The sequence below is a fragment of the Cyclopterus lumpus genome, chromosome 20, assembly GCF_009769545.1.
Source record: "Cyclopterus lumpus isolate fCycLum1 chromosome 20, fCycLum1.pri, whole genome shotgun sequence".
Classification (NCBI taxonomy): Eukaryota; Metazoa; Chordata; class Actinopteri; order Perciformes; family Cyclopteridae; genus Cyclopterus; species Cyclopterus lumpus.
Window position 1 is genome coordinate 12,236,780 of NC_046985.1, and position 13,247 is coordinate 12,250,026.

The 13,247-nt window shown below is 43.3% G+C and overlaps 1 protein-coding gene across 1 annotated transcript in view; it reads right to left on the reverse strand.

Annotated features, from left to right (window-relative positions):
• Nucleotides 1-2,596: 2,596 nt before the first annotated feature.
• ctnnd2a (catenin (cadherin-associated protein), delta 2a) overlaps nucleotides 2,597-13,247 on the reverse strand; it is a 192,811-nt gene continuing 182,160 nt past the window's right edge. Inside the window, exons 22-25 of the mRNA XM_034560079.1 lie at nucleotides 7,676-7,802; nucleotides 4,408-4,539; nucleotides 3,788-3,864; nucleotides 2,597-3,022 (exon numbers count right to left, since the gene is read on the reverse strand). Coding sequence (XP_034415970.1) covers nucleotides 2,597-3,022; nucleotides 3,788-3,864; nucleotides 4,408-4,539; nucleotides 7,676-7,802 — 762 coding nt within the window. The remainder of the gene's footprint in view (nucleotides 3,023-3,787; nucleotides 3,865-4,407; nucleotides 4,540-7,675; nucleotides 7,803-13,247) is intronic.

Consider the following 13,247-nt stretch of genomic DNA (forward strand, 5'->3'; position numbering starts at 1 on the left):
ATGGCTTTATAATATATAATGTGACGGTATTTTTATATTAGATTCTTATTGTATGTTCTCCAGCTCATGCCTGAAATTTAACACATATCAAATCTGTGCCTTTTAAAATTGTGGTGGTGTTTTATTCGACTTTTGAGCACAAATGTGAATTCATCTAAAAACACATCAAAGTGTTTCATATTGACCCTCACCACACCACATTTTTCCTTTTGAGAAAAACACTCAACGTACATGTGAAGAAAACATCTGACAGCCTCTAATTCAGGAAAGAAGTAGACATCCCTGTCGAAAACAGCAGTGGAGACCATGGCATTTGATTGCAAAGAGTCTTTTTTATTTTTCCTTGTGTTCAAGTACGGTACGGTCCTCTCTCAGCAGGGTCATCTAAGAAGCATGGACACACAATAAACACACAACTCGCACCAGAGCCTGAGCATCTTCAGGTGGGATTTCTCTTTTGTCTCGATTGGGGGTGGGGGGGGGGGGGGGGGGGGGGGAGGGGGGAGGGGGGAGGGGGAGAGTGTGGCCCGATCAGCAGCTTCCATGTTTAGGTCAAGTGAACAAGAGTCCTGTTGTACACCACATAATCATTTTTTCTCTGCGAACATTTGTTGCATTTAGTGACACTGACATCTGCACATAAAAATTATATATATATATTTATATTTATATTCATATATTCATAGATTTGTCATTCTATATCAACAATTCATTCTAGTGATTTTTAGCTTTTCATGTTGTAAAACTGGACAAACTGTCGGTAGGAATGCCTTGATTGGACATTGATTTATACAGGAACCCACACACACATACACGCAACAGAGGCACACGCACACACTACTACACACATGCATGCATAGATACGCTCGCTCAGGTTTACGTGTACGCACACGGGCCACACATTCGGTCACATACATGCACACGTACACAAACACACGCACACATGTGTTCCAACACACGCACGCCCACACATGCTCAGCCAACACAGAGAGGCAGGTCTGTACATCTATGGGAGGGAGATGTTACCCATGATCCCCAGCAATAAGTACGGCTTCACCTGATCAAAACACAAGAAAATAAAAGTCACGAACAGCAGAAGGAGTCACACATCCATCGTCGGAAAACTTCGACAGAATGTCCCTTTAAAGTCCTCGCGGACTGGTCCATGGGGTGTCAAAGTTTGGCACAATGTCATGTCTCTCTCTTCCTCTATCTCTACTGCACACTGAAATGTACAATAGTCATGGTGGCTCCTGTCAGACGGACCAGTTTCTATGCACGAGTGATGATGAGAAACCACGGAAAGTTGACATGGTCAAACATATCATCTCCCCAAAAGGAAAAGACAACCCTTTCCCAAAGACAGAGAGTGTGCTTTAAACATACACATGTATTCTTTAGGCAGTGAAAAAGCACTTTTGCTGACAGGGGGCTCGGGAGCGATACTGCTCTGCCAATCTGATGCTCTGGCAGCCTTGAACTGCTGCTCCTGCCATTTGAGCATGTCCACAATGAAATTCATTTGATGGAGGGAGAAAAATACGAACACTGCAGGGTTTCCTCTCCGGCTTGGAAAAGGGCAAAACAAAGGCGTCCACTGACATCCATCATGACAGTGTCTGTCTTTTATGATTCTTGTGTTCGCATTTCACTTATTTTTGTTGCTTTTGTTGTTTCGGTCAGTATGTCAGTCATGGGAGAGAGAACAAATTTCACATTTTCACAAACATGTGTAATATACACACTTTATCACCTTTAAACTGTACACAAAATAAAAATGCTTTCGTGAAAGTGAAAATTTAGAAAAGTACAAATAAAAAAAGCTGTGAAAGAATGATGACAAAAAAAGAAGTCTATTGAAGATGACATTCCTTGAAAACAAATTCAGAAGCCCCCGTAGGCGGCAAGGCCATAGCAACAACAAAAAATGGAAGAGGGGGAAGAGGATAAAGCAGTGCTACGTTTGTCACACATCCATTTCTCGCCTTGTGCCTGATGTGATTTCTTTTTTTTCTGTGCTTTTATTCCTCCTGACCTCCTTAAGAACCCTCATACCTCTCCTCTCCTCCTCTCTGTCTTCAACTAAAGGTCAGGCCACTTCCTGCTCCTACAGAGTAAGAGCTCACCCTCGTCCGCTCCCCATTATGTCTTGATCCCATCTCTCTCCTCTAGGTCTCTGCGTACCCTCTCCACTCTCTCCGTAATTTTCTCTCTTGCTATATTCTCCTTCCCACTTCTCTCTCACCCTTTTAAACACACTTCTTCATATCTACTCACCCCTTATCCACTCAAGGGTGCAATGGAGTTTGAGAAATAAAGCTGTCTGGAAAAAAAAAAAAAGTCCGGAAAATGTCTGCATGCACATGCACAGTGTCTCTTTGTCACTCGACCTGACTTCATTTCTTAACCCAATCTAGCTCCCCCTTATTTTAGAGAACACAAATGTCCTGCCACTGGCTACAACATGCCACTTACTGTCATATTGTGTTAATCTGCTGTTGATCGCTTACAAAGATAATCCCTTTTACACTCGCACACACAGACCCCCTCTCCCCCCCCCCCCCCCCCCCCCCCCCTCTCCATCGTCATAGTCTAACTAGACCCAGGAGTCAGGCGAGGCCGGGTAGTGGCTGGTCTCGTAGTTCAGTTCACTGTACGGCCGAGAGGCCGAGTAGAAGTCTACGTAGTTGCCGGTGGATTTGAGACCCAGATGCATGCGCAGGTCCTCCCGCGGGTCTCGGGGCGGTCCGGCGGAGCTTGGAGGCTGCTGGGGTTGGGCCTGAAGCTGGGCCTGCGCCTGGACCTGAGGCTGTGGCTGGGATGGAGGAGGTGGAGGTGGAGGTCCCTGGTCCTCGTAGTAGACCTCACTGAAGCTCCGACTCTGGCTGTGGGGTGGAGGTTGCGGTGGCTGTGGCTGGGGGAAGGAAGGAGGGGGAGGGTAGGGGTCGTAGTCCTTTAGCACGGCTGCTGACGGGCTGTCCTGCTGTGGCATCGGGGGCATGACGCAGGGCTGGGCCGGAGCCTGGTGGGGGAGCAGTGGGAGTAGGGTAAAAGTGGTAGGTGGTGGTTAGGTTCAGCAAGCAAGAACGAAGAGACATCAGGAAGGGAGATACAAGTGGGGAGAGTGGCAGGTAGAAAGCTCATGGGGGAGAAGGTTTTAAAAAAGCAGGTAAAAAGACTCAGATAGGAATCAATTAGGAAGAGACTCATGCTGTGAATTCTCTATTACATGCAGGTACTAAAGGAAGCAATTCTTCTTGAACATTGTAACTGGCTAGTTTAATAGAGTTTCTTCCCCGACTAGGGAACGGTAACTATGTATTTAACCACGTATACAATACATTTATCATGACATATTTATAAAAACAACAAACTCTCCTCTTTCTAGTCAAAAGCTATGCCGCTTCCTGTTACACCTCCCCCTTCATCAGCAGAGTCATTAAACAGGGGCAAATAATTAGCGCAATCAAACAAGCTAATCATTTTAATTGGAAGTCGGGCGTGGTTTTAGGTTGCAGTGGTTTGACGCCGAATGCGCTGAGGGCGTGTCTCCGTAGCACGCTCTGCCAGCGCATCTCTTATCACAGCGAGACACCTTCTGTGTGCATCGGTGTGTGTGTGTGTGTGCACCTCTTCCATCCTGCTGCCTAATAACCACCTTGTCATGACCGCATATGCCCATTTATGAGACCCCTGACAACAGGCACATATTGCTAAAACCTGATGTGCTGGTGTGTACATATAAATGTGTAAGTGTGTCGTACATTTATAGACTCCTATTACTCACCTGGTTTTGCTTGATGTCGTCACTGGCGGTCAGGTAAGAGTTTCGGAACAATGTAGATGTTCCACAGGATACTTGAACTGGAAAGGAACATAGAAAGAAAAGAGAAAGACAACGCCCAATGTGAAAGATAACTAGCTCCAGTACTACTGCTAATAATAATAATTCTTCGATCAACACAGTTGTGGGAAAACTGCACAATTGGCTTCATCTAATTAGAGCCCAAAACTTCCTACAGTTTGTCTAAAAGTCTGGCAATTAGTTTGTCCCTCGTGCCCTCGAAAACGTTGTGAGAGAAAGACAAAACAACAGAGCATGAAAGAATAGAAAAGAAAAGAGACCAATAGATAAAAGGAGAAGCAGTGGAAGGGAGAGAGGAAGAACAGGAAAGAGAGGAAAGCAGTGCAGAAAGATACTGGAAAGGACGACTGGCAAAGATAGAGAAAAATCTAAGTGTGTGAGTTAGAGAAGAACAATAGTGTTGGGTCGAAAAAAAAGAAGACGGATAAGGGGAGAAAGCAACAGGTGAAATAGGGAATGAAAATGGACGAGAAAGAAAGATAAAGAGGGGGGTCAAATACAATTATTTAATTCTTCTGTGTCTCTCTATCACACACACGCACCTGCCATGCCGTCTTTCCGGGATGTGTGCTCTCCTTTGTTGCTATGGAAACCAGCGTTGGTTGCCGTGGAATCATAGTCCATCTTGCGTTCCTTCAGACTCATCATCTCTCTGGGGGAGGCTGGAGCGCTCGCTACACACACACACACACACACACACACACACACACACACACACACACACACACACACACACAGTAATGAGCAATAAACCCTGAACAGCATGTACCTTCACACTCTGCGTGCTTATATTCATGTGTGTGTGTCTCAGTCTTTCAAAGGTGCACAGTCATTATTCATCATTTAGCTTGTCAGCATAAAGGGTCACCTCCAGCATGTTAAAGGACTCCTGGGAATTCACACGTACACAGACACCCGTTTTTCAGACACATTATTTGAATATCAAATTATTTCAATCTGGGATGCATTTTCTCAATTCAGACAGTGTGTTCCCTTTATTTGGACATCGTACCATCACACAAACAGGCCTTATTTGTCCAAACAAAGGTTGACTTGAACAATGTTATGACCGGTAACGTAACCCCCAACTCTTGCATGGAGGCAGGCTATTGTGATGCTGTAAATTCTATGGCGTGTTAAAAATATTCCAAAGATCCAACTTCTTTACCTGACATAACTTTCAGTATCAAAGTCGAGTCCAGTTTACAGCAGTGGTTCCAATCCTTTTCTGTCAGACTTCCCGATCGCTCTATCAAATAAAGTTCAACGTGTCATCAACGCCACCCATCATGTCCCCGATGTGCTCTTCTGCACAATAGAAACTGTATGTCATTTTTTTCCCGTGTATCTTTTTTGATTCCTCCGCTTGTTTGCTGACTAGTTTTAATGCAATCTCAATCTCAACTGAGTGCACCCATACATGCAAAGGCGAGGGCAGATCGGCACACTCATACAATATATGTGAATACCCAACAGACACGTGAGCAAGCAAAAACATTTCCAACATTTCTGGACAAAAAGAACGTTGTTCTTTGGCTGTTCTATACACTGATAGTAGCAGCTAAGCAAAACACGTTTGTCAATTTAACTAGCCATAGAAAAAAGTATTTTAAATTGATTTTCAAGTGTGTTGGAATCTCATTTTATTTATTCAAATACTAATATTTGAATCCATCTCTTCAATACATTCTGACCTATTATCGGTTCCCCGGCTTACCGAGATATTTTATTACGCACACACGGAAATGTCCATAAAAAAAGTCACATACACATGATTGTCGACTGGTTGTGGTGAATTAAATCACAAACATTTAGTAGAGCAAGATAAACAGGAGAAGACAGGAGCTACAGGCTATTATAATGTTTTGACACATTTGATGTTTAAATTTTTTTAATTTGTCATCTCCGCAGCGAATCCCATTAAGGTGGATGCTCCAACACGTCACAGGCACCCTCAGAGACAGTGCCATCACTACTGGTTATGGTTACCGTGGGGACCTGGCTTGTAACTGCTGGATATGAGCGACTTAAAGACTTGTTCTATCAGTGCGAGACACAGCAGGACCCTGCGGGGGCCATGATGGATGCAAAGGTATGTCTCTCCCTTTGTCTCCCTCTGTCATCCTTGAAGCCTGCATCTTTCCCTACTCCTCTCTATCGCTTTCACTGTTTTTTTTTTTCACTCCTCCTCTCCCAGTGTGCCTCTACGCCATCATTACTCCTTCTGCTTTGATCCATCTCTAAGGGGCCGGATTGCAGTCTGAAGCGTATGCAATGAGGAGATACAGATGAATGTGTGTGTGTGTGTATGTGGAAGAGAGTGTATGTGTGTGTGCGCGCGTGTGTGTGTGTGTGTATGTAAGAGAGAGAGTGTGTGTGTGTGCGCATTGAGACAGCCTGTAAAGAGTGAAAGATCAGAGAGGTGAGAAGAAAGTCGGATTACTGCAGAGGAGGAGGAGAAGAATGAAACGGGTGAACGAGAAGGGGCGGAAGACTGGAAAGGCAGGACGAGGAGTGCATAGAGGGGTGGAGCACTAGGGAAGAGGGGACTCATTTCCAGCCCTTTCCCATTTCCCCTACCTCCTCCAATACACTACAGACATTTATAAATTTCTCTCCGCACTATGATCTCAAAACTGCTTATTTTCAATGTCGCTGGCCAAAGTCAAATCCTCATCACTGCATTAACCATCCCTCAATCCCTAATTCTTCTTGCCTCCTTGCTTTTTCTCTTTATCTCCCTCTCTGTTTATCTCACCCCTCCCTCTGTCTCGCTCACACACACACACACACACACACACACACAAACACACACACAAATACACACTTTTTCTCCCCCTCCCTCACTCCCTCTGTCTCTCTCGGTCTCTCTCTCTTTTAGCTGGGTCCTTGAAGACCTCTCTAAGCCGAGAGGAAGGAAAAGTACTTTTCTGCCTCATCAGCTTGCTAAGCCCAGTGTGGAGAAAGCACAGCTAAAGGCTCTTCAACTACTGATGCTAACAGCTAATGCTAATGCACCCTTTGCTAAGCATGAAGGCCATTGGGCTCAAGCTAAAGGCTCATGATAATCATACTTTACAGCACTGACGCTAACAGCCACTTAGCCCCCGATGTAAAGACTGATGGACTGGTAAATATTGACGCTACTGGATAATGTCTAAATTATAGCTCATTAGAATCCATGTGTGACATGTACCTTCTGGTCGTACTCATGTCCCACATACATGTGCACATATGTACAGTTAGTTCTATCCACGCGCTTTCTGCAGGACTACATCCATTTCTTAACAATGGGATAAGGTGAGAACAATAATGTATACCTTAATCAAATCTAGAATGAAATACAACCCTAAATCTCAGATTTATTTTTTATATTGGCTGTGACAAATGAAATTATGAACTGCTTTGATAATCATCCTACCACTTACAGGAACAGTTCAGCATTTTGGGAAATACACTAATATGCTTTCTCACCGAGAGTTTGGTGAAAACAAAACAACTCTCTTTTCATAAAAGTACAATAAATATGAAGCAATAGGATCAACAGGTGATTGGTTAAGTTTAGCATAAATATTCACCAAATCTCCTGCTTGAGTCTTGAATCTTAACTTGTCTAAATTTAGACTGTTTTTAATCCCAACTCAATCTCAAAAATGTTGAAACACTTCTAGAAGAGGGAAATTTCCCTTTGCAAAACCGTCCTTATTTGGAAGGCGTTAAACTGAAACTGGTTGTTAGGAGAGCAAAGGCACAAGAACACACACTAACACTTACACAACCTCTGTATTGTAAGGGTCCTATGTTACTCACCAGAGCGGTTATTTGGGGACGTCCTAACAGGGGAGACGGAGGGAGTTCGTGAGGAGGAGTAGGGCCTCTGTCTGTCTCTCTCTATCGTTGAGGCAGAGCCCACAAAGTGATACTGGGCGTAACCATCCTGCAAAGAGAACACACAACAACTAAGTTTAATTAACTGCAAAAACTCAAAAAACAATATTCACTTGGTGAAGTTGTTTTGTTGGATTGTTTTACTGAAAATAAAATCAACCATTATACAGAGATGTGTACTGATGTCGACACAAGCATACGCATTTCCCTTTTAAATATGTAAAAGAAACACTTTTGCAACATCTGTATTTTTATTAGAGCTATGGCATGTTGTATATGGTAAGAATACGTCTACTTAAAAAAAAGAACTTTTCTCAATCAGTAATCCCAAACCCAACAGGTGAAATACAGATTCACTCTGGACACTTTAAGAATATGTATTTTTGTAACTATTAATGTTAAGTCATTTATCAATCTTCTACTTTGGAGCACTCTGTTTAGCTGAATTGTAACTTTGAATGGACAGAAATAAATACAAACTATTTCAAACAATCTCAAGGACAGAGTGACAAGTGCGCAGTAAAAATAGCACTACAACAATGGCCACAACACTGATTCAGCATTGATGAAGCACAGAACTGAGGAAAAATTGGGAGCCGAATCTTACGAACACACACAAGTTGAAGATGCACCCACACAAATTTTGTATAAAAGGATGAATGAAATGTTTGGAATTTAGTTTGACGTCCGTGAAAGAAGTTTCCCAACCATTGCGAGTCATTAAAGGACGTTGACAAACACCCACACATGGACACACAAATGTCCACACGCCACAAATCAACACACTTGCTTCAAGCCTGCATAGTCAATATCTCACTGTCCTTGTTGAGAAAATTAATACAACTAACAATTCCACAAGCATAATTACTGCTAAACCAATCTGTATTAGTTTAGCAGTGATTGGAGCAAAGCCCTTTTCATAAAAATGGATTATGAAAGCCAACAACAATCACAGAGCTGGAACCAAATTCAATTTAGCATTAAGATAATTGGGTACCTCTGAAAGCAAAGCACAAGCATGTGATAAAAGCTAATGCAGAAATGTTCCATCATAGGCCTCGGGGCCTCGACTCAGGAGTGGGAGAACTGGTTGGACTGCGAGGAGAGGTGAAGCACTTCGGTAAAGTTAAACTGAAGAGGAGGAGACGGAGGGGAGGAGAACGAGACGACTGAGAGGTGGAGGAGATGAGGCAGAGAGAGGGGGAGGAGGGACAGACAGGATAGAAGCTGAAGGAGACAAAAGATGACAGAAAGTAATGAGAGCAAGGAGGAGGAGGGAGATGGAGGGAGAGTAATGATGGGAGAGTAAAGCAGGAGGAGACACGCAGCAGAGGAGCAGATGGAGAGGCAGAGAGTCAGCCAGGGAGAGAGAGAGAGAGAGAGATGGGGAGAGAGAGAGAGAGAGAAGGGAGAGAGAGAGAGAGAGAGAGAGAGAGAGAGAGAGAGAAGTAGGCTGGACTGAGAAGTCCAGCCTACCTAGTCTGACTCCTATTCCCTTGCACAGCACTGAGGACTAATAGAAATCCGGATCCTCTGACACACAATGGTTCAAAGGAGCTCCCCTTGTTCTAGTCTCTGCTATGCCTTCCTTCCTCATCTATTTATCCTCCACTCCTTCAGTCTTCTGACTCACCTTGTTTTACCCCCCATCCCAACACATCTCATTATAAACCATGTAACCTCCTTATGGAACACCGGGCCGCTGTGCAATTGGACCCTGTCAAACTGTCATGCCTCTCAAATGAACACAGTTACTGAATATTGAATGATGAATGTATTTGGCAGAGTGATGTGTGCAGTCTGCTGTCTATACATGTGACTCGCAAATGGGTCCAGGAATGATCTTGACCCGCCCCACCAAGCAAAATGAGGACTACGTTAAACTTTACAATAATTTATTCGCAAGAATGGCCATAAGAATAAAGAATGCTTAGAAGAGAACATATAAAAAATATATTCAAATGGCTGTCATAGCCATATATTTCACACCTATTTTCTTTCCACATATATTAATACACCTTACACCTTAATCTTAATGTGGTAAGTAGCGTTAGGATTGGAAACATCATTATATACCACACCATCTGACAGTATGCTGTATATTCTTCATCAGCTTGTTCCAACTCTTCATTGATTTTATGATGTTTGCAGTATAATGTGTTCAACATATATCAACATCAACATTTTCTATGTGATTCAAATGCAGGACCAAATGCAGGTTCAATGAAAAAGGCCATTACTTTTAAACGGGGCGTTCGAACCAAAAGGCATCCAAAGATCACGAGGCTAAGGCAGTCCCAAACACATTACACAAAAACACACAAAGCATAATCAATTTACCAGCAGGAATACATGAGGGGAGAAGGCTTGGGCGCAAGACTCTGAAGTATAGAGAAACAAAAAACAGGTGTAAGAAAGGCAGAAAGTAAACATGACATGTGGAGAGTGATTTTCAAAATAAAACAGGATTCAAGCTCCAAGCAAAATCCCCTCGGACCATGACAGCAACTAGTTTCTTTTGCATCATAATTTGAACCGTATTCAAAATGCAAAGCTTGTTCAGTGTAAGTGTGTAAGCTAACAATATGTCCTCACCCTAACCTCATCCTCATCAGCTCCATGTCCTGCTCTCTCTGATTCTCACCTATTTGCCTGGTCTTAACCTTTTTTTCCTTCTCTTTCCGCCCACCTCCTATTTCTCTCTCCAACTTAGTCTCTAACACTCCTTTTAGCCACTAATGTAAAAAGGAAAGGAAAAAAAAAGGGATTGGGTTGCTAGGCAACCACTTTGCCTGTTGCTCTCAGCATCACTGGCTGGTTAGTTGAAGGTCGTGGGACTGCGAGGTAAAAAGCGATTACTGCCCCAACAAATGAGGTGTCTGTGTGTGTGTGTGTGTGTGTGTGATTCTGGCAGCGCTCATGCCAGACAGCAATTATGGCAAAAATTGTAAAAGGTTACCCGTGATGAGTGGTGGCTCCCCTCTGGGCCTCGTCCACCACTGAACATTGTCATTTTTTACAGTCCTTCAATCTGTTTCTCTCTCTCACTCATTTCACACACATTTTCAGATTTACAGTAGCAAAGCCATTCACTCACACATGATCCATTCATCCTCACTGGAATAATCTGCCTCTGACCTTTGCATTATTTATTTAGGCTGCTTGTGGTTCTGCGGATTAGGGAGTTGCCCTTCAGCACTGTTGAATTGGATGTAAATGGCCAAGGATATACTGTAAGAGCCTTGGTCTTAAATACTGTTATTAGACTCTATACTGAGACAGGCTATCTCTACACCCCCCATCTCCTCTCTCTCTCTCTCTCTCTCTCTCTCTCTCTCACAGGTGAACATCAGAGGGAAACCAGGCTGAAAACAGCAGCAGCTTCAGAAGTGTGCGGTTGGTTTGATGTCTAGTGTAGTTTTTCAAACGCTCATCTTCTTCTCGCGGACCTTTCCAGTTTACTGCCGTGTGGCAGTGGAGGATGGATTCATTTGAGCCGCCTCTCGACGAAGAGCATCTCATCGTTTCATTCTTGCAATGCATCTTTGAAAGCATTGTGTGTTTAAGCTATTACAAGGAATGCTCAAATCTATGAGAAGAAAAATAGGATGCTCAGACTCAAATTGGACAAGCACATTTTAATAAACCAATTTAAACCAAATATTGGATAGAATATATATATATAAAACTAAGCAAAATACTTTTGAGTAATGTTTTTTTGTTCCATTTTGTGTGCGTCGATCCTGCGAAGGACTAGGTTGTGCAATCAGTGACCTCACACACAAATGTCTCACTCAGTCACATCACACATATGGAATTACACATCCCTGGAACATATTGTAAATCTCTCACACATGTGACAAACACAGCATCTCTCTGACCCTGAACCCCACCTGTCATACGTGTGTATCTGTTTTTGTGATTTGTGTGACGTAAGTGTGATGTATGCAGGTGATATGAGGATGATACGTGTGCCTGTGTGTGTGTGTGTGTGTGTGTGTGTGTGTGAGAGAGAGAGAGAGTGTGTCTGTCCCCAAGCAACATCAATTATCAAGAAATGAGGCACGGCAGCCCCAAATAAATTACCCATTGAACAGGTTTAGGACGGAGTGTAATTGTGTGAATATACTGTATGCAATTCTGTGTGTAGCTCGTCTGTGAGTGAGAGAGAGAAAGAGAGAGAGCATATGTTTGTGTGAGTGAGACAGAGATTGTGGTCCTTCTGGTCCTATTAAGAATAGGTTTATTTACAAAGTGACCATGTTTGAAGTCCTTGTTTTCTCTAGAAATCCCCCGTTGAACAGTACGACACGTTTGTTGTTTACTTAAAAGATGACCTGCGGCTTCCCTCACAGGAACTGTAGATGCAACACTATATGGATGCACACACGCACACACACACACAGACACACACACACACACACACACACACACACACACACACACACACACACACACACACACTGAATATCCTGTCAAATAATCCAAACAAACTTGGGTAAAAGTAGAGTTCCACTGCACCCTGGAGACTAATATAAATGATTTATCCTAAAGTCAGTGCTAGTGTTGCTACAAACAGATTGTGGCTTTGGTTTATTAATGACTGCTGCACTACTGATCTTTCAAGTCATCTCAGATGCTATTTTTATACCAAGTTACTGTTTATTTATGGGCTCTCAACTTTTCATTTTAGTGCGTTCAACAACTGCTGGGCAGCCCAGCCCCGTTCTGTGTACTCATCTTTTCTTTCTCACTCTCTCTCAGCCTAGACTGCTCCCATGGCACTGCTGTAGGAAGTGATTAACTCCTCTTACTGCAGTTTGACAAAAACATTTTTTTCAAAGACACACTCGCACAGACACAAACAGGCCTGCGTACCCACGCCCATGACTTTGGAAATGTATGTTTCAGAATGCTCTCATTACTTCAAAACTTCTAAGAAAACAATTATTTGCCAACGCAGCTCAAACTGACCCTGAGACTGCTCTGCCCTTTCCACAACTAAACACACACAAGCACGCCTTACAACTCTCCTCACTTTCTTTTCTCACTCCTCTTTTGTCACTCTCTCTCTCTTTCTCCTCTTTTGTCTCTCTCTCTCTATTTCTCATCCTTTGACGCTCTCCCTCTTTCTCATCCTTTGCCGCTCTCTCTATTTCTCATCCTTTGACGCTCTCCCTCTTTCTCATCCTTTGCCGCTCTCTCTATTTCTCATCCTTTGACGCTCTCCCTCTTTCTCATCCTTTGCCGCTCTCTCTATTTCTCATCCTTTGACGCTCTCCCTCTTTCTCATCCTTTGACGCTCTCTCTCTTTCTCCTCCTTTGACGCTCTCCCTCTTTCTCATCCTTTGACGCTCTCTCTCTTTCTCATCCTTTGACGCTCTCTCTCTTTCTCCTCCTTTGACGCTCTCTCTTTTTCTCCTCCTTTGCCGCTCTCTCTCTTTCTCCTCCTTTGCTTTGGCTCACAAACATTTCGCAGAGACATCCAACTCCC